This window comes from Zingiber officinale, chromosome 11A, assembly GCF_018446385.1.
Source record: "Zingiber officinale cultivar Zhangliang chromosome 11A, Zo_v1.1, whole genome shotgun sequence".
Classification (NCBI taxonomy): Eukaryota; Viridiplantae; Streptophyta; class Magnoliopsida; order Zingiberales; family Zingiberaceae; genus Zingiber; species Zingiber officinale.
Genome location: NC_056006.1, coordinates 95,278,610 through 95,304,077, shown reverse-complemented (window position 1 = coordinate 95,304,077; position 25,468 = coordinate 95,278,610). Strand labels below are relative to the sequence as shown.

The window sequence follows — 25,468 nt, the reverse complement described above, 5'->3', positions numbered from 1 at the left end:
TCGAATTCCGGCGCGATCGTGGCCGGAATCTGGTGCGATCGCGTCCAGTCGCGATAGCGCCCGGAATCCGGTCGCGATCGCGCCAGATTCCGGACGCGATCGCGACCGGAATCCGGCGGGATCGTGGTCGGATTCTGGACGCTATCGCGACTGGACGCGATCGCGCCAGATTTGGCCACGATCCCGTCGGAATCTGGCTGCGATCTCGCCGGAATCTGGCACGATCGTGTCCAGTCGTGAGCGTCCAGTCACGATATTGTCCGGAGTCCGACCGTGATCCCCGACGGGTTCACCCTTGGGCTATAGTGTGAGTGGGGTCCAGGCGGTCGGAGGCCGCCGACGGTGGGTAGATGGCCGGTGGCTGGGCGGGTGGCGGGCGCGCGAGGAGGCGCGGTGAGCAGCGAGAACCAATTGTTTCGGCGAGAACGAAGAGAAAAAGAAAAAGAAAAAATTGCATTTAAAAAATTAAAAAGAAAATGACATGACAAGTCCGTAATAATCCGTAGGAAATAGTCCGCAGCATAACAATCCTCTTATTAGTAAAGTTTAAAAATAAATCAAGTGGAGGGTAGACATCTGATTATTAATCAAGGTTTGATCCTCAGATTTTATGATGATTTAAAATATCCACATCAGATATCCTATTTAAAAATTTTACCTTAAATTTTAGATAGAGTAGGTAAAATTTTTTTACATCAGCTATCCTATTGATTCTCTAAATTATGTATTTATGAACCGTACTTCTCTAAATTTAGGGAATGTATTTCATTCCCTAAACATTATAGAGGAGAAAGAATAAATAGGAAAGTTGATATATGATGTATTGAAAAGTGGATATCCAAATTTAATAAAATAACTTTTTTATCCCAAATTATATATTTTGGATAGAGAAATTGGTGTGGATGATTTAATATAACTATATGCTAATTAACTATATGTCTCAAAGGAGTAAATTTTATAAGCAATGAATATAGTGAAATTGATTTTAAATATGTATAAATTATATTTCAAATTTATAGTAGACGGTCTATATATTTAAAAATAAATAGTATGTAATCATATAATATTATTTATTTTAAGATATTCTCGATTTAATTAATTTAAAAAGACTATCCTCATTTCAAAATTATCTTTAGTATGTTTATTCAATTATTATTTATAGTTTTTGGAATCCCGCCTTAGCGTGCCCTAAACCAAAACCCTGTTCTTCTTCTTCTTCTTCTTTTTTTCGAGGCGGTTTCTTCTCGCTTCGTGTTGGATCGCTCGAAGCGTCGCCGCTCGATCGCACCCCCCTTTTCACAAGGAGATCATCGTCCATGGCGCCCGTCGCCCCCGCAGCGGAACGTATCCTTTCTTCATTCGATCGGTTCTTTTCACTAACGTTGTCTTTCAGTGTGGGCGATTCGTGGTTATACTATGAATGATTGATCTCTTTTCGTTTCGTCTTTCTTCTTTCACTTTCGATGCGTACCCGGTTGACGTTTTGCGGCTAGATGATCTGCCCGTTGATCTTTTTTTGTGTGTACATTATGGACTAGGGTTCTTATCTTGCACGGTGGAACTTCCAATAGGGAACCATTGGTTATGGAATATGACTTATTGTATCCACTTAGAGCTTCTTGCTTTGTGTGATCGATTTTGACGGATTTTCGGTTTGTCTGGTTCATATTATCCTTGACGCTTTTGGGCAGAAGCTTCAAATTTATTACAGAAACTGTCTTTGGATCCTCAGCAGAAGTTTAAAGGTGCTGTTGAGGCTACCAAACAGGTGATAGCGTTTACTCATCGATTTTTTTTTTCTTGGAGTGTTTCTGGATGCTCGAGTTTGTGTTGATAACTATTTTATCTGATTGTTAGGTTTCTTCAGTCCAAAATGGTTCAAGTAATACTGATGCCTCGAACATGCCGATTACTTCAGAACATTCATTGACACCTGTTCTCTCTGAATTCGTGGATTCTGGTAACTACTATGTGCCTGCTGGTTATGTACATCCTGCTTATTTCTATGGAGGTAGTGAATTCTACTTTGAAATAGTTGTCACTTCAGTTAGTTGCTTTTATTTTACTGTTATCTGTGATGCATTTTCCAGGCTATGATCATGCTATCAATGACTGGAAAGATTACCCCAGATATGTATATCAAGATGTTGGGCAGGTGACTAACATATAAGTGTCATTATAAGATGCATAATATCTCCACTAAGCAAAAAAATTTATATGTATTGTCGGTGGGTTAGCTGTACTTAGTCTAGTTTACTCGTAGTAAGATGAGTTTCTTTAATTGCTAAAGAGAATTCAGTGCGTGTAACTAAATGCAAAGCACATTATTATTTGTTTTTTCTTTCATTTGTGGAAGGGATTATATGGTGACTTGCATCGAGGATATGGATATGCTCGTTACAATGCTTATCCTTCTAATGGGTCAGCAGCTCTAACAACGGGGCATGATGGCCAACTTTATGGCAAGCGACGGCATCAATATCAAGTTCCCATTTTTGAGTCACACACTCCAACTAGTTCAACTGACCAAGGAGAAGCTTCTACTGCTTGTTCTGCTGATCAGACCTCAATCTCTTTGGATGCACCTAAGAACCCCAGTGGAGTTACAAATGGAAATACTAATAATGGGAGGTCAAGCCACCAAAATTTGTCAAATGCTTCACGATGTAATGGGGGTTATCAGGACCTTTGTTATAGGTTTGATGGAATGTGGTCGTCTGTAGCATGGTATGCCAATGGGCATCCCAGGCCAGCTACAGCCAGACCTCTCCCAACTAGTACAGGGCACAATACTAATAACTGGTCTGCAAGAAATCAGTACCAACAACCTATTGCCCGCGGCATGGTATGTATATTTAGCAATCATTATTTATGCTTTTTTAAGATATATTTGTTTCAGTAAAACTGTTTGCTTACCATTGTGGTCTATTATTTTGCTCACCAAAAGAGACCAAATATCTCATTAATGCTTTCCTCATGGTACTATATTCATGCAATTTCCAGGAAATGAATGCCCATAGATCAGCATCTGGAATATTTCCAAGTGCACCTCTTGTTAGCAGAATGTATCAAACAAATCGTATATATGGATCGAGGAACAAATTTGGATACGGACAAGGGCGTATACTGATGGACAAGAAGCATGATGCTAGGAACCAAAGAAATGTCTTCAGTGATGCAAGCCAACGGGGATTCAATGAGCTAAACAGAGGTCCAAGAGCCAGCCACTACAATAATCAAAAGCCTGGTCAGTCTACTATGGTTAAGTTTGGGAAGAGTCAAACTAGAGTGCCTCTGGACACAGAACAGTACAATCGACAAGACTTTTCTGATAAATATTCCAGTGCAAAATTCTTTATCATAAAATCATACAGCGAGGATGATGTTCACAAAAGTATCAAATACAACGTGTGGGCCAGCACCCTCAATGGAAATAAGAAGTTGAATGCGGGATATCAGCAAGCTCAGGAAGGAGCTGGCGATTGTCCTGTCTTTTTATTTTTTTCCGTAAGTATGAGAATCACACATAAGGAATATGTTTGTTTTTTCTTAGAAAATAACTCACTGAGTTGTTATTAACTCAGGTAAATGCGAGCGGGCAATTTGTTGGTGTTGCAGAGATGGTTGGCCCCGTCAATTTTAACAAGACTGTTGACTATTGGCAACATGATAAATGGATCGGGTGCTTCCCTCTCAAATGGCATATTATTAAGGATGTTCCAAATAGCATTATGAAGCATATCACTCTTGAGAACAATGAGAACAAACCAGTTACCAACAGTCGAGACACTCAGGAGGTAAATATTAATGCGAGATTATAATCTATATCTCTGCATGAATACCTATGATTTTGATATTTTGAATTTTGTTGTGCAGGTGAAGCTAGAACAGGGTCTCCAGATGCTCAAGATCTTCAAGGAACACACAAACAACACATGTATTCTTGATGATTTTGAGTTTTATGAAGATTGTCAGAATTCTTTGCTAGATAAAAGGGCAAACCAACACTTTCAGAAGCAGGCAAGTTGTTTTCTATGTATTTAACTTGTGGAAACTGTATGTGAGCTAATTATCCATTACCTCTCCTGTGTTTCAGGTCTGGGATGTGAAGACTAGCCATCCACCCTCGAAGGGTGCAAGAGAAGTTGACAATGTGCTGGGATTGTAAACAAATTCTGTTCTGGAAAAAGGAAGCAGTATTAAAGGAACATCCTGTGGCTGTGGATGCTGGTGATGCGCCGAAGACTGAAGCTTGCATTTGATGAATATTCTCTCTTAGCTGCTGTAATGAGCTTCGATTTATCAGTGCAGTCTCACTCAGGTGTTATTGGTTATGATTGATGATCGCAACTTAAATCCTGATAAGACTGCAGTTGATTCGGAAGCGTGAGGGGATTTTTACCAATGGAAGCCAGTAAGTTGGCATGGCTCCAACAGCCTGCTCCATTGCCTTGAAGTCAATTAGTTTTGATCTGACGTCCTCCGTAAACCGAGCTAGATGCGATCTTTTTTCTTCTTTATGCCCGTAGGTAGATGCTTTGGTGCTGATTTGCAGAGGCAATACAACTTCAAGTTCTTTGCTGTCGTAGATAGTGGGCTTTTTTCCTTCATTTTTTTTTCTTTTTCGTGTCTAACTACGGATCAATCAGTGATGACTGATGTATGGAACACCAAAGGGCATCTTTGAACTTCTACAAAATTATATTGGTTTTCACATATACCTTGTTTTAGCTCCTGAAAACTATATTATTAATATTTTTTAAGTTAGCTTTTATAAGTTATATTACTTTTAAATACATTGCAACGGCAAAGGATTCACGAACTTGGGCCAAAGAACAATGCAATGGTGAATCAAAACGTGATTCAGCTATTTATGGAAAGAAGTCAGCTGAATCAGAGTCTAGGACATTCCAGAGGGGCACTAATCAACTCCACATACTGCCAGTACAAGTTCTTATCACCCTAACTTTGCTATTTATGGAAGATGTTCCGACCAATACACGTGAACCAATAAAAAAAAGTTGATAAAACCCCCAAGTTTTGACAAGTTCACAAGGAGAATAACTAAAAAAAAAAGAAGCATTCAGCAATTTGGTTCTTTCTTGGGAAAAAATTGGAAGAGATCAGAAGATACATGGGAAATCACAGCAGAAGCAAATGGATTTGGCAAGCACAAAAGAATCAATGATGTCCCAGAGTCTTGACTACATTAGCCATGTATCTCCCCTGGTGCTCAGCAAAAGCATACTCAACGTCACTTGGTGTTCTAGTGCCATCGCCTGCGAAAACACCAGCACCATACGGAGAACCACCTCTGATCTCATCCATCTTGAACATGCCAGCCCCAAATGTGTATCCAATGGGAACGAAGAGCATTCCATGGTGTGCTAGTTGCGTTATGGCTGTCCAACTGTAATGTAAAAGTAAATTTACTAACAAACTAATGAACTCTAGTGTCCTAGCATTGTGTTGACAGATTTCAGAATCAGATTAAGGATATCTGTAGTTTCTTAGATACTGATCTAGTGTCACCTAAAGAAAAGCCATGCAATCAGGCATAAAGAAAGTCCACACTACTTTATACTAGATTGAGTTCTCAATCTTTCCATAAAAGGATTCATGCATGCACAATTTGACAATCAGAAACTGAAAGGATGCAGCATAACAGACAAAACTACATTCTTCTCAAAAATCTAATCCTCTGAAACTCACTTCGGTTGTATATTTATCACAATAATGAAAAGCAATCAAAGAAAGCCACTCAAATATTTTAAAGCATGTCTCGGGAAGAAAAAACTTGGTCAAAGCTCCCTTCTCTCAGTCTGGTGAAGGGTATCTTCACTGCATGATATTTGTTCCACAACAATCTCAAAACACATAATGGAGGGAGTCTTCACTCAAGTTCTATCCATATTTAATCTCAGCTTTTTAATTCCATGGCATTTTTGAGCATATCTCTTGTTAATCCGTTTCATAACTATCACTAATTTCAACTTGATCTTGAATTTAATCACAGAAATGAAGCAATAAATCATATTCCTCATGAAACTGGAAACATAATAGTATGAAAAGATCATATTCGTGTTCCCTTTTTTTCCTTAATCACGAGACGGATGGTAATTTTAAACACTGCATTATTAGGAAACGTAGTAGAAATTTAAGAGTAAAACTCTTACGCAGTAGTTTCTTGTCCGCCTCCTTGCGTTCCAGTGCTCACGAAGAAACCGGCTGGCTTTCCGGCCAGCTTCTGCTCCCTCCATAGCTGTCCCGTGGTATCAAAGAATGCCTTCATCTGCGCCGCCATGCTCCCGAACCTCGTCGGGAACCCGAACAAGATACCATCCGCCTCCACTAGCTCTGCAGCGGAAATCTCTGGGATACTCAGGTCATTCGGCGGAGCCTTCATTTGCTCCAGGATCTCCGCCGGAAGCGTCTCGGGAACGCGGTATAAGACCCCCTCGACGCCTTCGACGCCGTCCACCCCGGTCTTCATCCTCTTCGCGAGGCCCTCGACGTGGCCGTACATGGAGTAGAACACGATGAAAACCTTGAGCTTGGCCGGCGGCAGCGGCGCGGGGGTGGTCTCGACGCTGCTCCGGTCTTCGATGGGGATCGGAGCATCCCTCGCGGCAGCGGTTTTCTCCGAAGTCGCCGCTTGACGCCGTTTCTTGCTCGGGACGCAACCTCCTCCTTTCCCCATTGCGTGTCTTTACCGCTAGTTGCGGAAACTGCAGTAGTAGATCAGGGAAATGCTTCCAGAGATCCGAAGAAGCCCAAAGCTTTTCAGATCTCTGGAGATTCGGCCCGCGAATGGAAACTTCTTCCTCGGCCGGCAGTTCTCTTCCAAAAAAACACGCTTTCCTATTGGGACTTCCTTGAATTAGCCATCCCTGAAAGCTCCAATTTGACAACAGACACCTGGTGACTCTCAAATCTATCGTAAATGACAAGTAGACGAGCGAACACAATTTTCGCAAGTAAACAATTACCGATCAAATAGAGAAGCCAATGGAGTTCCTCCGATCTGAAAATTTCCCTGGATCGGAGCCTAAATTCCACTTGATCCTCGCTCGTAACCGAAGCAGACGCGAACAAAACGGATCTATCGGTGAAAATACTCACCGGTAGGGAAGGGAATGAAAAATTCGACGACGGGTGTTCTGGCAATCGATTTCGAGATCTGTGACTCTGCGAGCGGCTGCACAGGAAGGAGATGATCTCGAGGCAGGCGCACTGCTTCGCTGGCTTCAAATACGTCCAAAGAGAGATTCAATCTGCGGAAAATTCCAGATGAGCTCCACACGCTATTCCGGTTCGGGTTCGACCCAATCATCTGTCCGCGACCGACAGCGTACATGAAATCTAGGCCATCCGATCCAATTGTGACTATCGTCCGGCCGAACCAATCTCCATTGGACCGGGTTCAACACACACAGACCGAGCAGTTGGTGTCCCTTAATCATCAAGATTATTTTTATCGATATAATTTATTTTCTGTTTTTGAAAAAAACACACCGTAGGATGACGGACTCCAGGAGGGTGGCGGGGCCGGCGGCGATTGAGGGGGATACCGGCGGGGATCGGACGGCGATGCAGGAGATGGTGGAAAGCCGGGGTTTGGGGCGGAGGGCGCGACGACGAGTGGCTGTCTGCAGCGCAGGGAGGAGGAAGGACGGAGGGGTAGCTGGAGGAGGAGAGGCTAGGGAGAGGAGGCAGCCATTTAAATACTCGGACTTTTCTGATAGTTAATTGCTAAATTAGGTAGGAATATTTAATGCCTACACTTTATTTTTTATAATTAATTTAACATATTATCATATTAACAGATGGCGTAGCATTTTTCTACAAAAATTTACAAGTGATACTGCATTTAATACCCATACAGAAAGTCACTAACACAATCTGTTTTTGCCCCAACCAATCTGTTTCATTTCACAGTTAGTGTCTCTGTACAACAATCAAGCTAATGAAAAATAAAGGTCTATACCAATACAGAAAAAGCCACTAACACAAAAGTGCATCAGAAAATGTTATCAATCTTGATGATTGCTTGCAGAATTAATCAGGCCTCAATTGTACCATGGCTTAAGAAGAACATAAAAGCCATTTAGTAGAAGGGGAAAACATCAATGGTATGGCATCCTTATGTTGCCTGAAGGAGAGGAAGCTCGAAGCCGCATCTGTCTAATTTGCTCCACTTGCTGGAGAAAGAGGGAAAAAGAAAAAAAAAAATGTGAGGTACAATACTTTTTATGTTCATTTATGGATGACTACAAAACTATGGTACATATTTCTGCAGCAAGTAAAATCCTTCTTGTTATGAATCGGTTATCGGACTGGGCTAGTAAAATCCAATTCAGAAGGTTAGGGCAATGAGGGTCTCACTTATGACTGTAATTATAATGATCCTGAAATTGTGGATAACTACTTTCACCACTTTTGCCTCACTGAACCAACAATGATGAAAAGAATCTACAGCATTTTGTCAAATTAGATGGATGGTTCTTGTTACAAGGACAAGAAAAATAACTATTAGAATATAGGCGTCTTATGAATCTAACAGCATCTAAAAAGCTCAAACTGTTCAATTTTTAATACCTGGTAAGACCCACTTTATCAGAGGTGAGATATTTCTCAGAAGAATTGCTAAATAATATTCAAATATATATAGTATCATCATGAATATGAATTCTGTAAACTGAATATCTCGTAATCTCCAGAAAGCTTATGACTTACTGCTTCGATTCGCTCCAGCTTTAGTTGTCTTGCGATCATCTCAAAAGAAAAAGCATTACCGATTGAATTCTTTATAATTTCAATGACTGTACTCAGATGCTGTTCAACTACTGGGTGTTTAAACATCACCAGCGGAATCAATGCTCCAGGAAGAGGAGGCATCTGCTTTGCTTTTCAATCAAACAGCATCAATCACATTGCATAAGTTGCCAAGTGCAAGAACCAAAAATAAAGACAACAAGAAAAATCATAATGTACCAATCTCAATTAGGGTTTTATTGGGTAATATGTAGCCAGTACTCTCATCCTGTTCACGTGCAATATAGTCTCTCCACTGATAAAGAGCCTGTTGAAGAAGCATGGTTGTGAATTGATATCAACTTGTGGAATAAGATCAGTCATGCATGTACAAGCAATAATACACATCTAAGAAAGCATATCACAAACTTCTAATTATGCCAGTCTCATACCCCAAACACAAGTCATTTAGCTGGTTCACTGTGTCTACATGTCTATGTGTCTCTTATATCAAATGCATGTACAATTTTTAGCACCAAAACAACCTACCTCTCTATATAAGCTATTGAACATATCCTTCTTTTTAATTATGACCTTGAATAACAAAACAAATAACAAGTAGTTCTGTTTCTAGAGGAATTGAGGCCATGACTCGACAAACACAAAATTTCTAACATTTTATTAGTACCTAAAGCAGACCATGGATACTCATGATTCTCTATCCTACAGAAACTATTTCAATTGGAATCTTCAGATCAATCTTATACACAAGCTAGTAATATACTTACAGAAACAACAGCAAGCTGCGTAGCATTTAAATCAGCATCTCGCAACCTGTTGATAAGGTTGCAAAGAAGGTAAATTTGATTTATTTTGCATTAACACTACAAAAAGAAAGCAATTGCAAATTAAGAGAGGGTAGGAATTCTACTGCCAACCCATAAATGTTAAGAAATGATGTATTAGTAAAAATTTCTTTCTTGTAAAGTTGCAAGCAGATTGTACTACTACGCTTGTAGACCTGTTAAGTAGTCACAGTCAAATGAAGTATGTTAAACAAAGAACAATTTGAAACAAGTGACATATGATATATGACAGAAAAGTGTGCATGGATAAATCCTTAATAAACTAAGCATTAGTTCTCCAGGTACAAATGACTGAATAAAAAATATACCTCCAATATAAGATCATTTCCATCTGAGGATTCAGCTAACAATATTCTTTTCATATGGTCATATATATATAGAAGGTAATGTGTATCTTCTCTAGCATACCTACATGAAACAACTATGGTTAGAATTTTGAAATGATGATCTGAATGTCATATCCTGGTAAGCTCAAGTATACTTAAGTAAAAGATTGTCTGGAAAGATAAATTTCAAAAAATGGTATGGAAAGATAGACTTCATACTATACTTGAGCATTTCATGTGGAATAGGGCGTAATCTCCAATCAGCAGTCTGGTAGCTGCATAGTAACAACTCTCATTTTATTTGTTTGATGTGAATGGTTAACTATCAATACTATAGAATTATGATATAAAATTTTTAAATAGAAGGCTAAAAAAACTACTCCTTGTTTGCCTCAACTCCACAGAAGTGACGCAAAAGATACTCCAAACTATTTCTTTCCATTTGCAATACCCTTGATGCCTGTATAAAGTGAAAGAGAGGAACAGCTTCGAGAGCAAGGACTTCATATACGTAATCATAAGCACATCTAACCTAGTACAACTCTAGTACCATAGTATCATACAAGTATTAATCATCTAGTAGGAGATTTACTGTCCTAAAAGCACTACGATAACACCTGAATGACAAATGACCATAAAGCTAACTAGGAAGGTTATGATCTTAACTAGGAAGCTAACTATCCAAGCAAAGGTTGTGCATAGTTCTAATGAAAGACTTCAAATCCAATATGTAAGAAATAGTGGGTTGGAAAATCATAAAAACATAGACTTCAAATCTAGGCTAAGTGAAAGAAGTGGTAAAATGACTACCTGTCCAGTATCAAAAAGGTTGCATATATATATGCCAAAATCCCGTTGCAACCATATGATGTCACGATCAGCCCCATGCATTACCTAAAGGAAGAAAGGTAAAGACAACAGATAGGCTGACCAAGATGCTAAGTTTAATCAATTTTTGCTGCAAAATATAAACTACCTTTCTCTTGGAAGGGTCCTTGAAAATTTCCCTCAAGTACATTCCAATATATATTCGTAACTTGAGGGTGTCAATTACAAAGTCTTCATCTCTTGTAGATATTTGCATCAGACAGGTTAGCCCCTGAAATGATCTGTAATGATTGTGTTCTAAATCCACCTGGAATTCAAAAGTTTGACCAGTAAAAGCAAAACATAGTACTGAATTTCAATTTTTAAAAGTAAAATTGTTTCTGAAGCATATGTTTGAACATATAATGCTAAAAACATCAGATAATCCCATATCATCTAGTGCATGGTTTCTTCAGTAAACTTGCCTTCAAAAGAGAAACAGAAACAACTGCTACATTTTTATACATTCAGAAAAAAGGAAGTAAAAGTAAACTATTCAAGCTGAGATGAAAGACAAACCAAGAAAGAAATCTTTCACTATCAGTCTAAACATTCCTCCAAGAATACTAAAATTATTTTCTAAAAAGGAAAGAAAACTAGGGCACGGAAGCAAGGATAAGTTTTCATATATGTCCCTTCAAAGCTAAGACATATAATCTTGCTTCAATTACCTAAACACAAACAAGCTAGAGATAGTTTGAGCTAGCTTTTCTCAGAAGAAGATAATATAACTCCAAGTTAAGTTATTCTCTTGGTAGAAATAGAACCAATAACATGTTTTCATGTATGGCCTTTGAAGCTAAGTACACAATGCTAATATGCTAGGGATTGAGAAGGGACAATCCATAATTAATTAGCATGATTGAACTTTTAGCTGAGAAGGGACAGATTATTTGTGACAGTTGTCTACTAATTTAATCATCATCCTAAATGATAAAGAATATTGGCACTTTTAACACACATATGGATGAGAACTACAGCATACTGGCCACCAAAAAAGAAAATTTCTTTTTCACAATAGGAAAGTACCACACTAAAAACTTCTGGCTGGTACTGACCGCCAATTCATCTACATGCCGAAGCTTAGCAACTACCATTTCGAAGTCATTCCAAGTTTCCACCAGCTTAAATGGGGTAGACTCGAGATGAAGCGGTTCTACCGGTTCACTTTCAGATTTTCTATCAACAAAGTCTGCAACAGATAACTTCAGCTGCATATAGGGGAATAAAGTGAAACTATGAAGCAAAATATAACTGGTAATTAACCACTAAAATATATTCGTGCAAATATTTACTAGTAGCAGGAATAGAACATAACAAAAAATGTTAGTTAAATAAGAATCAAAGTTTCAGTCACTTGAGTAAAACTACTAATACATTTATCTTAACTATCTGAACCTCACATGAATTATCCAAAGTAAGAAACTAAGACATTTGAAAGGACTTGGATTTTTTTTAAGGTTTATAAAGCACTCTAATATTTTTCAAAAAAAAAGAAATCCCTGATGTAAGACTAGAAAGTTTTACTTCCAAACAATGAATAAGTAGTTGCTAAAATAAAACTGATATTCATGAGTACATGTTAATTATCTAAGATGGAGAAGCGAAATATGGGGAAAAAAAAATACAAAATCCCAAATGACTAACCAGTGGATGAATCATATTTCCATCGCCCGTGTCCAACCACACATGATCAAACGGCAGGTTATTGTTATTCACTCGTATTTTATATACGTCCTGTGGACGCGGAATGGTGGGAATGTGAAATGGTACCCTCGGAGGAACCGCTATCATCCTCTTATCCTTCGTGGTCACATTGACAGAAGAGCCTGATGCAGAGACGGTCTCATCTTTCGCACCCTCTGCTTCCTTTTCCTCCCTCGACCTCTTGAACTCGTCCATAGAGATCGCAAGACGACAAAGAAACTCGTCCTCGAGGACAGCTAGCGAGGCAGAGGCATCGTCAAGATCCTCAGGGAACCTTGGAGGCTTCTTGATCCCCAAAATAGTATCCAATGCAGCGATACCCCTCGAGAAGGACTCAGATTCCCCGATTCCCTTCAGAGAGGACTTGAAGTCACCAAAGTTGTTAAAGAAATGCAAGGACTCACCGGAGTAAGCGAGGGGTCCGGAGACCACCGCTCGTCGACTGTCCGCCTCTTCCTTCAGTGGGGAGCTGGAGGTCGGTTCTTCGCCCATGAACTGGAGATCAAGGGGAGAAAGAACCGCATGATGGGCAAGGGTATGAATTCGTCGACAGTCGATGAAAAGAAATAGAGGAGGGAGGAGGAGGTTTCGCTTTCGTCGGAGCGCCTGAACGCCGTTGGGGTTCTTAAAGCAGAGTGGGAAGTCGCCGACGTTGGCACGCTTTTTCTAGACTCCCCCCTAGTAATCAAAATAATTACTTTTTTATAATATTTTTTAAACCCATTTCAATATAACATAATTTTAGGCCTAATAAATAAATTTGGAAACCTGTCAAATTTGCAACCACACCAGCCATTTTCAATATAATATAATATTTTCCTTGAAATGTCCTCCTAGTTTTAAAATTTGCAACCATACCAGCCACTAGATCTCTAACTTTATTAAATACATTCCTATAAGTAAACTAATTTAAAAATATAATATTTTTCATTAAATACAGACCGTATAAAAGTATTTTCTTTAATATTTAATTAATTTATATTAATGACATCATGATTATCATATAGTGAATATGAAATTCACACCTCATGCTTACTGAATTCTTTGGCGAAGTGATCAAGAATATGGATGAGATAATGCAACTCATCTTGAAATTAATATGAAGATTTGCAATATGAAACAGGTGATAAATACAAGATTTATCCATTTACTATCTCATTCTTGAAATACAAGATTTATCCGATAAATAATAAGACACTATAATGGACAAGAAAAATAAATAAATACATTGCCCTTCCAATTCTAATAATGATGGGGCACTTGTACATTGCATTTGTTTGTTATCAAGTGTAATGCAAACCATCACAGCCTTAGCGTTGATGCTTAGACTTCTTTCGCCTGGGTTTGCTTAAAAGCTTCAGCATATTGTCTGTGAGATCGATCTCGGAGTCTTCATCACCTACGTGCTGGTGTCTCTTCTCAGTGTGTGTCAGCCATGTCAGACCTTCTATAGCAGCATCCCTCTCGGCAAACTGCTTGCATTTCTTTGGCTTTCCGATAAATTGCATCCCCTTGAATTCCACTATCGCGCGGAACTCGTTCGTCTTCAAATGCTTCATCTTGTACCTCGGCGGAGTGTGACCGGCCCTCATCAGTAATGTCTGTAGCAACCCCTTTGGGTTTGTGACGTTCGTCAAGAGATCATGTTTGTTACTCTCATTGCTGCTAGACCTGACCCTTCTTGTTTCTCTTCCGAACACAAATCTTCCTTCGCACAGGTCTCCCGAAACAAGCTCCTGAACGGCAAGCATTAGGAACTTGCCTTCTTTGTGGATGTCAATTTTTGGATCTTCAAGCTGATGCATCGAATTGAAGATTTTAGGGACGCACCGGAGATATACCAGTAAATTTTATGACGAATGACAAAATGCAATAATGTGAATAGTGATTGCATAAAAGAAAACATCTCGTCTATCAAGTTATAATATAATAAACTATTATAAGCAACTAGACAAGCGGCTAAATTTGGGTTATTATACCTTTCTCAGAACAAGCTTATCGAGTTCCGTCTTGAGGTTCCAGTAGCAATTGATTAAATTTGGATCCATAAAAAAATCGATGTAGCCATCCAACATCTTTAAGTGCCCTGACTAGTTAGTCATAAAATTCCAATCAGCTAAAAAACAATTATAATAAACAGTCACTCAAAAGAATTTCGATCCAGGAAGAGAAATACCATTTCTCCTCTCACAAGAGATCCACCAAATAAGATCAATATTGAGTCGGACACGCCTGTTGAATCACGAATAAAAACAGTGTTGACTTTCACCTTCTCGCCAAAGACCAACCAGGGATATGGGATTGTCTGATACTTTGCATTCACAGAGTTCTGTGTAACGGTTTTAGATTCCATAAGCAAGCACATGACATTCAAAAGAAAATAATGTCTAAGGTCAATAGAACAAAAAGGTTCATAATAAAAAACTTGCTTATTTATAGTCAACAATAACAAGCATTAGTATGTTGCATTTTAGTTTATATCTGAATGCACATGAGTACTTAAATACGTCAAAGCAAAACTTATGAAGCTGGAAGAATTAGATTTATCATGTGCTTAAAAATGATTAATTAAATCTTTGTACTTACAGCATAAAGTAACACCTGGCCATCATCCATGGTTTTGAAAGACATAGACTTCTCTCTGTGCTGCATGAGCATGACAAGAAGACAAAGATCTGAAGTTTAAATAGGAGAAAATTGCATAAACATCTACCAAAGAAGTGATCATTTATTTACCACTACTGAAGCTATCCCTGGGAACAGCCCGGAGCATATAATAGCTCGAACCAGTGACTGGTTATGGCTCAAGCTGTTACTGATGCTGGAGTCTGTATCTACTAGACCAGCATCTTTTAGAATAAAGCTAAATTGCTTCCTCAGAGAATGAATTGCTTGAAGAGTCTGTGTTGAAAGAAAGTTCCTCCAGCAGTATTCATATGTTGATCCTTCTCTCTCTGCATCTTTCCATCCCTCGTATGCACGAACAAGAGCCATATGATCACTGTAATCCTTTCCTGAGAATCGTGATTTTGCAGTTCCAGCCAACTGAAGAAAAGAAGCTAAATGACCATTACTCATGAATAATCCATTTTTCATGTGTACTAAGAAAAGGTCATGGAGGACTAAATATCTTTCCCCTATGCACAGGGGTAATAACAATTTTTATAAAATTAGCAAAAGTAAAACCAATCAATGTGCTTATAGAATAATGCAGAATCGATAAGATTTGACAAAATCATTGCTTCAAGGATTAGTTGAATTCCAAAAATAGCTGAAATATAAAACATGAAACCAAATAATCATAATCTTTGGTCATCCCACTAGAGAAGTGAACTCACATCCTTCTTGTCCTGTGGTAATAAGAAAGGGTCTCTAACACTCAGACCAGATACTACTGTAAGAACTGGGTCAACACACCGAAAAATGGCACCCATAATAAGCATCTTTCCTAGATTCGGATCAACTGGAAGCATTGATAGATATCGACCTACATGATACAAAAATGAAAAACTGAATTTCAAGAGATTTGGAATCCAAAGAATCTCAAGATAATGCCATTTTACTTCATACCAAGATTTGTAAGATTCTCTTGCTCATCTAGAGCTCCAATCTTCTTCAGGAATTCAACAGCATTTTGGACCTGTATTAATCCAGAATTTTAACTCACTTCTGTACTGACCTAGAAGGAACCATAGTCTTATATTGGAAAGCAAGAGCATTAACCACCAGATCAAGACATGACACTAAGTAGTACAAACATTGTTCAAACCTTCTGAAAATAGACAAAACAAAAAGAAAAAAAAGGATAACATTGCTCCACTTTCATCATGGTACAGAGTACAGATTATCTTGGTAAAAGCCATGCCTGAACTCAGAACCATGAAACTTTGCAGAAGCAAGTAAAACCATTCATGATTTGTCAGAGCACAAAAAATACACATCTTCAATAAGATTATATTTTAAAAAGGCAAAACAGGGGAAATCATCACAGAGTGCCATGTAGTCTCTGTACTTTTGGTCCATGCAGGACTCTATTACTCTAAATGAACACTCAATGTGCACAGGATTTGGGGGCCATGTATATGATCTAGATAAACGCAAAATGAAGCTGACAATTCAGTTGGGCGATCAAACATAGCAGGCTTCTAAGTTTGAAATTTGTGGAGGACAGGTCTTAAGTATAGTTCAGTGATCTTCAAAAATAATATAATTAATATGATTGCACACTAATTTTTCTGAATCTCAGCATTTAAAAACTAATCAAAATGTAGTAGATTTTGCAAGTGAGAGTTTTAATTTTTTGAACTAGTATTTGCAAATAACTTCAGAAGAATAATGAAAGGAAAAGAAAGGCTTCCGGCTAAAATGCAGGTTTCACCTGTTTAGTTCCAGTAACTAAGTTGCAAATTGCAATACTTACAGAGAGAGATTCTGGGGGCTGCAAAGAAGCTGACAAGAACTCTCCTATGCTACCAACTTGCAAACTTTTTATTTGCAAACATAATGAATTCAATGGAGTTCGCAGCAGCTCAGGAAGTTGATATTCTGCAAAGGCATCATATACACATCTAGGATAGAGATGATAGCACTCCCCTGGTTGCACGCGTCCAGCCCGACCTCTTCTCTGAAAGGAAAGAACATATTAGAGTGAGCAGAACACAATACAAGTGACAATTTAAATGTCTCATGAATTAAATGACAGCTAATATAGGTGGGGAGTTTTAAAACCAAGTCCAAGTGGTATATTCTATGCTGTCATTTTAAAATTCAAATGTTCCTGATAAGCAGTTTTAATGAATTCAAGATTAGGATGCGAATCATCAAATCTAACCAATAACAATCAAGCCTTATCACACTAGGCGGGGACAACTAGTGACGAATCTAACCCACTGAAAAAAATAAATAAAAAGAGATGAGAGATGTAAAATGACAAAACTTGAAGTGGGATATCTCGTTTGATGGGCATAAACATGGAAATCCAGGTCCAAGTGGAACATTATATGCTATCATTCAAAATTCAAATTTGCTGATCGATAAATAATTTAATTCATTCAAGAATAAATTGGAAATTAATACAAACATAATCTGAACTTTAAAAACATTAAATAAAACATATCCAAGAGACATAAAATGATAAATGCTGAAGGAAAGTATCTCACTTGATGGGCAGAAGCTTTAGAAATCCAGGATGGCAGCAAGCAAGGTGTATTGTTCAAAGCATCATATGTAGTCTCCTTTGCTTTGCCACAGTCTACAACAAAGACGATATCATTTATGGTAATACTTGCTTCTGCCATGTTTGTAGCCAGGACTACCTTTCGCACATTTGGTGGAGGCTTTTCAAAAATGAGTTTCTAGAAATATCAATAAAGAATAAGATATTAGAAGAGAAATGAAGCATCAAAATGAGATGGGAATCTTCTCTTAATTTAATAAAACCAATTAAGAGGAAAGAATTGCAAACATGTAACTGATTGATCAGTCAATTCTAGACAAAGGGTCAAATATCATCTCCTAGTTTTCTATTGGAAAACTATGTTACATTAGGAGACCAATAGAAGCACATAAGGCTTTCCTGGTAAACTTCAATAAGGGTGTCATTAAGACTCCCTGAGATAATTCAATCCAACCAAGACATTCCTGCAAGTCTTCTTTCTTTAACAATTACTTTTCTAGCTTGCTTCACATTTGCCAGAATATTGGGCAGATTTATAAGTGAAGGCCTATATGCAGAGAGTTCATAAAAAGTTAAAAAAACATGAGAGAATTGACTTAAGCTGGATGGCTTATCATACAATTACCTCAATTTCTCATTTCCAACCCAATTCTGAACCAATAGTTGCATCACTATCAAGACAATATATACACACGTTGCATGAACACACACAGAAAAATGCAGAAACAGAAATTAAGTTGCAGTAATGTTCATTTTAAAGAAATAAAAATTCTCATATATGGTAAAATTATTGGTGTTGAATTCAACTGACTGACCATTGACAACTTAGAAGACTATACATTTATAATCTTAATACTCTCCTCCAGTCCAAGTTGATGGGCCTGAATGAACTGGGCCAAGCCCAACATGTTGACTAACTCAACTTAATAGGAGATCTATTACTAACATAGCACAATCCAAACACAAGAACTCTTTTCCAATACCATGTCAATTGTGATTGATCTATGAAAAAGTTTGTTCAGCAAGAACTGAGTCTACACACAATGCATTTACATCTTAACACCTTGACAATGAAGTGAATAATTACTCAGATAAGACATAATGAAAATAATATGTACATTTTACAAGGAGCAAAACAGAAAAATAAAATTAAGAGACAGACAAAATCATGTCACAAAAATCACCTGCTCAGAAGTGGCCATTGAACCATGACATGCAATTACCAACACTCTGTTTGGATCTCCTAAAAGAGGATGAGCCCTTAGCTGATCCCTCAAGCAACTAATGTCGTCCCAGCCAGTCATAAACACAAGCACGGCACCTGGCTGCTCCTTCCGGCATATATAACATAGAACAGCCTCAATAAGGTTAAAACCTATACAATCTGGTGTCCAGGAGGCCAAAGAATCACGTGCTCTAGAACTGTAGTCCTCAAAATTTGAATTTTTAAGAGCATCCTGCAAACAGAATATAGCAACATGTAAGAGTAAGAACTGTATTTGCTTAAGATTTGCAAACAGTAGTAGTGTAGTACCTCAACAAGAGAAGTAATCTGATTTTTCCTTTTCCGCGGCATTAGCTGCCTCTGCATCTTCCACAATTTTTCTTGGCCATAGTCATCAATTTGGTTGAAAGAAGTCAGCTTGTATCCAGTCTTCTCAAGAATATCTTCAAGAAAGTGTGCCCTTACAGGATAGGTGAAGCCCTAAGCAGAATTTGGTTTTGAAAGACAAAGCAAACATGATGTTCCTTGAAAATGTCATGAGGAGTATGTTTTGATATAAGTATTTATCCACAGCTGATGAACTTATGAAGTAGAAAATAATTGGCAACATCCTTAAAAAAAAGAAAATATTTGCATTTAGAAAAGGATAGGTTTATAAATACTAAATGCTGGACAATTTTCGATTTGCAGAAACTACCATGTGCACATTTTCTGATACACTTCGTAAAGTTTTTCAACAAAAATAAAACAATTAAACTCAGTTTCTTGCTAATATTTAGTACACTTATGGAATACTAATGAAAACAATTCTATATAAAATGCCATAAAGAATCTACTTAATTTTTATGGTGCTGAAAGTTTGAGTATGCAATATTTTCCATCTTCACTTCACAACAGTTCTCTTAAATCATCGCCTCAGAATGAATCACAATTCAGAGTAAGGGAGACAAAGAAAGTTTCAGCAGTATGAGTATTTTGCAATTCTTCAAGGAGATAAAGAGAATGATGGACATTCAAAAATCAAAGATTAACACAACACAGCTTACAGGAATGTGGATTGTTGGTGCCCCACCAAAGTAACTTGAAAATAATTCAGCATTTAGAGTTGCGCTCATCAAAATCAACCTCAAATCACGACGACGTCGAAGAAGGTCCTTTAACACGATCAACAAAAAATCTGCACATGTCAAATAAGTACATGCAATCTTGCAACAAACAACTGAAATAGCTTGTACAAAAGACAAAAGCCTTTGCATTTGTATAATGTGGAAAGCACACCTTCATTCATGCCTCGTTCATGAATTTCATCAACAAAAACATGAGTTACACCATTCAAATTTCGGTCCCCCAGCAATCTTCTTAGCAAAATACCACTGGTACAAAAAAGTAGATGTGTATTTTTTCCTTTGATCCCCTCTAATCGAACTTTGTAACCAACCTATCACAAAAACTAATGTCTAGAACAAAGGTTGGAAAGGAATTTTCAAAATAAGCACAATAATCATTAAATATCTCTTGCCAAAGCAAACCAGGGAAGTATGGAGAAAGACTTACTGTCTCACCAAGATTCTCCCCTCTTTCAGTTGAAACTCTTTCTGCAACAGCCATAGCAGATATCCTTCGTGGCTGAGTGCAGATGATATTACAAAATGCTCCACGGCCAGATTCTATCTCAGACTCTAGTACATATTGAGGAAGTTGAGTTGTTTTACCACAACCAGTTTCCCCAGAAATCACCATCACCTGATAGATAAGCACCAAATGATGAGTACACACCTTATTCTTCAAAAATTCATTTGTCAATAAACTTATGGCTAATAATTGAGAGGTAGCATAAGTGCATTGAGTGATAAATTAAAAGACAGATAGACATACTGATGCAGCATATTATATGTTTGTGTTACAAATTTTAATTCTCTATTTGAAATTTTGAAATCCAATGCTCAAAAATATCTTCCAGTTTTAGTTAAATCTGAGTTTTATGTTTAAAATTCAAATGTTGGAGTTTCATGATTATTAAGCTTTCTATATTTAATTGAATTTAAATTCAAAATTTGGACTCTAAATGGTTAAATGTTTATATTTCTAATTTATTTCGAATTTTATAATCAAGTTCAAATTTTGGAGCCTAAATGATTAAAATATTTTTATTTTTAGTTATTTTGAAATTTAAATTTATTTAATACATGGTACTTAATACAATTTAATGTTTAACTAGTAGAAAAACTACTTTGTTCTAAGACCTTGTATTATAAATAAAGCCAATCTCCCTCTTTCAAGATAAACTAGTATTCATAGGAAGAAGAGGGAAATTGATTTCAAATTTCAAGCTGGATTTCTCCACTTTTCTTTTTGGCGGTGCACTATTTGACCTCCATTATTCTTCTATCTGTTTTTTTAGATTGTTGGCATCAATTGTTTTATATGTTTTTGTGACATCAATTTACGCTATAAAAAGTGATTAAAAAATGTGTCAAATATGAAATATCTTAATGGTCTATAAAGAAATAATTCTATTTTTTGCTTTAAAAAATTAAAATGGAATGACATGATAGTCATTAAGAGAAATGTTCCAGCAAATAACAATTACAATTATGGGCTATCATAAAACATAGTGATAACTGTCATTGATTTGGCAATGTTTGTATTTGCGTGCAATTGCTACTTGTAAGCAAGAAGCCGGTGCAAACCAACTAAATGCAACGAACATCTTTTTCAAAGTTTCCTTTTATTCACAGAACCCACACAGAATCCACACAGTTTTTTAGTACAAAGTTTTCCTTTTATTCACCAAACCCAAACATGAGAAAATGAAACAAGTTAAACTGCAGAACATTTAGATGGGAAAAGTTTCTATCATGCACATTAACCAAAAATTCAAACCTGGTTGTGGGCGATAGCAGCCAGTAATCTGTCCTTCTCCTTGAATGATGGAAGGGATTTTCTAAAATTCAGCATCTTTACACCTTCCGGTGATTCCTGTCAAAAATTGGTCATCACATCATTTATCTGATGCGCGTAAAACTAATTTCTATACATAATGCAATAAATTAAATGAATTGGATGTTAAGTTTGTGTAGATGAAACTCCATGTCTAATATAAACCATTTGTTTTTCTATCCACAATATATGAAAACTTTAGTTTTAAGAAATGGATACAGTTTTAGCTACAATAAAGTCAGATAAACTACCACAAAATGGAATCATTTTTATCAGCAATGAAAATTTAGATGTCCGATAAAATTTCAGCATATTCAATGAGGGCCTGCATGATATCCACTTATGGCTACATAAGATCATACAAAATAAACCATTTGTAAATATTAATTAGGTTAAAACAACTTTGCTAAATAAGAAACTATTCATACATAGTTCTTAAATCAACGTGTAACTTTTCTAACAATTGGTTGGCTTGCAGTGTTATCTGATGTTTGTTTCTTTTATGTATCACTTAGATGTATACAAGAAATATTTCTATGAGCTTATGGATTTGTTAGAATGCTTAATTCAATTACTAACGATAGCTGTAAATTTTGTCTATATTGATTGTTTAAGTTGGTTGACTGGATGTATATACAGCAGATCCAATCTCAGCACAGGATTTATACATTATTTTCAATAACTAATGATATTAAAAATAAAGACTGCCCGGTGCACGAAACTCCCGCCAATGCAAGTCCCATGTAAGGGTCTATTGTACGCAATCTTACCTTGCAAAATGCAAGATGTTTCCGCAACTCGAACTCATGACCTCAAGGTCACATGGCATCAACTTTACAATTGTGCCAAGGCTCCCCTTCTTCAATAAGTAATGATATATTAAAAAAAAAAAAAGTGGACTGCATGTGCACTTGAATATGTATCATATTGTATATATGTTATGCAGTTGCTCGGCTACATGCATGCAAGGATTGAAATCCCGACCAGAGCCGTGATGACGGTGTAGTCATTGTTGTATTTGTGCGAGATGTGTGCTAAAGGAGAAGAAAAGGGAAGGAAAGGAGGAACCAAGGAAGAATGTCAGTGTTGGTGTCCAAGGAAGAGGAGTAGAAGAAGAAAAAGAGTTGAGACAGTGCTTATATGTCAGTTTCAACTTGATTTCAAGAAGTCTAAAAGGTAGCTTGGGTATCGATGCAACTGCAAAGGAAGAGCTGACACCAAGGGAGGATGAGCCAACACTCCATGAGATAACGATGTGATGCCGAAGGTGCTCACAAGATGACGATTCCACGAGACAAAGATGCAATGTTGATGATTATTGTGCAACAATAGAGGTCTAAAAGGTGCTCACATGGAGAAGGGGGGAAGGAGAAGAGGCTTCATTTGTGTGCCACTATGCGAAGGAGAAGGGGGAGGAGGGGACATGTGTCATGTGCACGAAGGTGTTTGTGAGTGTCTTCTATTCTACGTGACATTGGCAGGTGGAATGAATCCAACCATAACGGAATAGGACGTTTAACTATGCTTGCATACGATTTTTAAAAACTTGACACAACTCAAAAGAAGAATAACTATACTTCTATTTCAAGTGAAACAATTAGTGTTATAGACTCCTAAAGAAGTAAATATCTAATCATGCTTGAGAATAGTTATTATACCCATGGTTTGAAATCTCATTTTAAGTTAGTGTCTCAATCCCCGAGCCAGTTTCATGTTGTACTGGAGCTTGCCAAGATCCTGTGTTAACAGCATTGAGGAAGAAAAGGAAGAGAGGCAAAAGGGGAAGGAGAGGAGAAAGAGATTATCTTCTCCATTTCAGAAGACAAACAAGAGATTTCAGTATTCAAAGGAAGAGGAGAAGCTCATGAGATCTTGCCAAACCCTTGCTCGACATTGTGAAACCTTGATAACACTTGTGTGATCCTCTTGAGTGCAAAGTCAGAACACGAAGAAGCCTTGCAAAAGTCAAAATATGTAAGTGATCATTGACAAGGTTGTAGGATGCTCGCAATCTTGCCAACACTGCAGAAACCCATACATGACGTTCACCTATTGCTGTATTGAGAATGTTTTGTGTGTGCAAGCAATACAATAAATTCCACCAAGGTCGACCGGCTCAACATTGTAAATCATGATCACACCCTCTGTACTGGACAAGAATATTCTGAAAAAACACAAGATAAATACAATGGTGGCAGAAAATATCTTCTTCTACGATAAAGAAACAATTTTATATGGCAGACATGCTAAGAGGAAATGATCAACCTGCCAAGTTATCTGCATGTTTCTCATTCGGTTACTCTTTCTCTGTAGAATCTTTTCCATAACCGACCCGTCAACCAAAGATTCTTGTCTTTCATATGGTTCATCATCCTCCACCACTTTGCTGGAAGAGTTGTTTTCCAATTCACCGCTGACCTTGTTAGATGTTAACAATATCTTATCAACATGGTCTTGCAGGAGGCCCTCAACCCTCCTCTGCAAGCTAAGAGGAATGACCACCTGCATTACAAGCACAGATATTGTCTGAGAACAGTGAGTTAGATAGTTCAGACACAAGAAAATCTGTTTCTAAGCAATGCTACAGCACCTACTTCTCTTTGTGGTCGCTTATCATCAAGATCAGGTCTATAATTAGGTAGAGGGACCTTGCTGGCAACCACTACCTTTCCATATAGTTCACTGTGTGAATGAAAAGGCACGCATTAGCAACAACATAGTGATGTGTCATTGTTTTGTCAACATACAAAGAATACTAGGGAAAATGTCATGAATAACATTTCTAACCTGTAAAGACCCAATATTTTTGCAAGATTGGATATTTGTTCATAATCTCGCCGATCTCTTTTGTCTCTGGAAACAATCTCTTGCTCTTCTGGGTTACGTAAAAGCAAACCAAGTTTCCATCTCCATTCATCAATGTTAGCCATTGAAGAAGAACGCTGTAGATAATAGATAATTGTAGTTTCTTAGTAACTATATCAAAAATTTCAATAGAATTTTTTTTTTCTAGTCAAGTCTCCAGTACTAGTTAAATTAAACAAGTCGAAATTTAACTGCCTGTGTATGTTATACACCCTAGATTCCATCAGAAAATGACATCAAGTAGGCAAACTGATCAACTTTACCAATACTTTAAGCAAGTAAATTAACCGAAATCATTCAAAGCTTCCTCATTCACTGCAATTCTTACCTGTTGGTTATCGAATTCGCACTCATATTCGTCGTCAGAGAACTGCTCCACTGCATAGCTGCAGAAACCCCTCTCCCACCGAATACAGCATTTAGAAGTAACATCCCCAGCACTCGCACAGATCGAGTGCCGTAAGAGGAAAGATAAAGCTCCGAACTTGAGATTCAGTAGTGTTGCTCCACACCGCCGACGCCTCAGAAGCAAACCGACACCATACCCTATTCCGCGATACATTATTTCATGGGGTCATGGCGACCAACCTTAGCACTGACGGAACCCCGATGTCGGAAAATTGGCACAAAGGAAAAGGTAGGAGGAGTCCCCGAGTTAGGGTTTAGCGGTTCCGGCGAGAGAGTCCCTATAACCCCAAAACGTAGATTCGGACCGGACGGACTCGATTTTGAGTCCCATTTA

The 25,468-nt window shown here is 37.7% G+C and overlaps 4 protein-coding genes across 7 annotated transcripts; 1 reads left to right on the top strand and 3 right to left on the bottom strand.

Annotated features, from left to right (window-relative positions):
* The first annotated feature begins 1,186 nt into the window (after window positions 1-1,186).
* Window positions 1,187-4,183, top strand: LOC122030998 (YTH domain-containing protein ECT2-like). Its single transcript, XM_042590044.1, has 9 exons — window positions 1,187-1,344; window positions 1,692-1,768; window positions 1,858-2,011; window positions 2,091-2,155; window positions 2,357-2,845; window positions 3,004-3,507; window positions 3,585-3,797; window positions 3,877-4,020; window positions 4,097-4,183. Exons 1-9 carry the CDS (start codon window positions 1,317-1,319, stop codon window positions 4,166-4,168), a joined length of 1,746 nt encoding a protein of 581 aa, XP_042445978.1. The 5' UTR covers window positions 1,187-1,316; the 3' UTR covers window positions 4,169-4,183.
* Window positions 4,184-4,847: 664 nt separating this feature from the next.
* On the bottom strand, window positions 4,848-7,668 carry LOC122032743 (probable NAD(P)H dehydrogenase (quinone) FQR1-like 2). The gene is made up of 3 exons (XM_042592058.1): window positions 6,990-7,668; window positions 6,177-6,890; window positions 4,848-5,410 (listed from the first exon to the last, which is right to left on the bottom strand). The coding sequence occupies exons 2-3, from the start codon at window positions 6,698-6,700 to the stop codon at window positions 5,182-5,184; spliced, it is 753 nt and encodes a 250-aa protein (XP_042447992.1). The 5' UTR covers window positions 6,701-6,890; window positions 6,990-7,668; the 3' UTR covers window positions 4,848-5,181.
* Window positions 7,669-7,905: 237 nt separating this feature from the next.
* LOC122032742 (protein RRP6-like 2) lies at window positions 7,906-13,181 on the bottom strand. Of its 2 annotated transcripts, none has more exons than XR_006126211.1 (12): window positions 12,461-13,181; window positions 11,872-12,024; window positions 10,923-11,081; window positions 10,757-10,840; window positions 10,327-10,406; window positions 10,171-10,221; window positions 9,929-10,028; window positions 9,693-9,775; window positions 9,543-9,588; window positions 8,995-9,082; window positions 8,737-8,898; window positions 7,906-8,201 (listed from the first exon to the last, which is right to left on the bottom strand). XR_006126211.1 is itself a non-coding variant. In XM_042592057.1 (12 exons), exons 1-12 carry the CDS (start codon window positions 13,010-13,012, stop codon window positions 8,127-8,129), a joined length of 1,641 nt encoding a protein of 546 aa, XP_042447991.1. In that variant the 5' UTR covers window positions 13,013-13,162; the 3' UTR covers window positions 7,906-8,126. The 2 variants fall into 2 exon arrangements, 1 of the variants encoding a protein (XP_042447991.1); XM_042592057.1 differs by having other exon boundaries at window positions 8,737-8,906; window positions 12,461-13,162.
* A 427-nt stretch (window positions 13,182-13,608) lies between these two features.
* On the bottom strand, window positions 13,609-25,436 carry LOC122030932 (DExH-box ATP-dependent RNA helicase DExH3-like). Of its 3 annotated transcripts, none has more exons than XM_042589969.1 (19): window positions 25,055-25,436; window positions 24,649-24,803; window positions 24,456-24,543; window positions 24,127-24,363; window positions 21,805-21,900; window positions 20,476-20,664; window positions 20,200-20,359; window positions 19,968-20,098; window positions 19,231-19,401; window positions 18,881-19,153; window positions 17,680-17,874; window positions 16,941-17,144; window positions 16,091-16,160; window positions 15,859-16,007; window positions 15,257-15,565; window positions 15,107-15,166; window positions 14,697-14,849; window positions 14,500-14,610; window positions 13,609-14,316 (listed from the first exon to the last, which is right to left on the bottom strand). In XM_042589969.1, the coding sequence occupies exons 1-19, from the start codon at window positions 25,286-25,288 to the stop codon at window positions 13,831-13,833; spliced, it is 3,471 nt and encodes a 1,156-aa protein (XP_042445903.1). In that variant the 5' UTR covers window positions 25,289-25,436; the 3' UTR covers window positions 13,609-13,830. The 3 variants fall into 3 exon arrangements, 2 of the variants coding, with proteins under 2 accessions (XP_042445903.1, XP_042445904.1); XR_006125665.1 differs by having other exon boundaries at window positions 14,205-14,316; window positions 14,500-14,606; XM_042589970.1 differs by lacking the exons at window positions 15,859-16,007; window positions 16,091-16,160.
* Window positions 25,437-25,468: the final 32 nt, after the last annotated feature.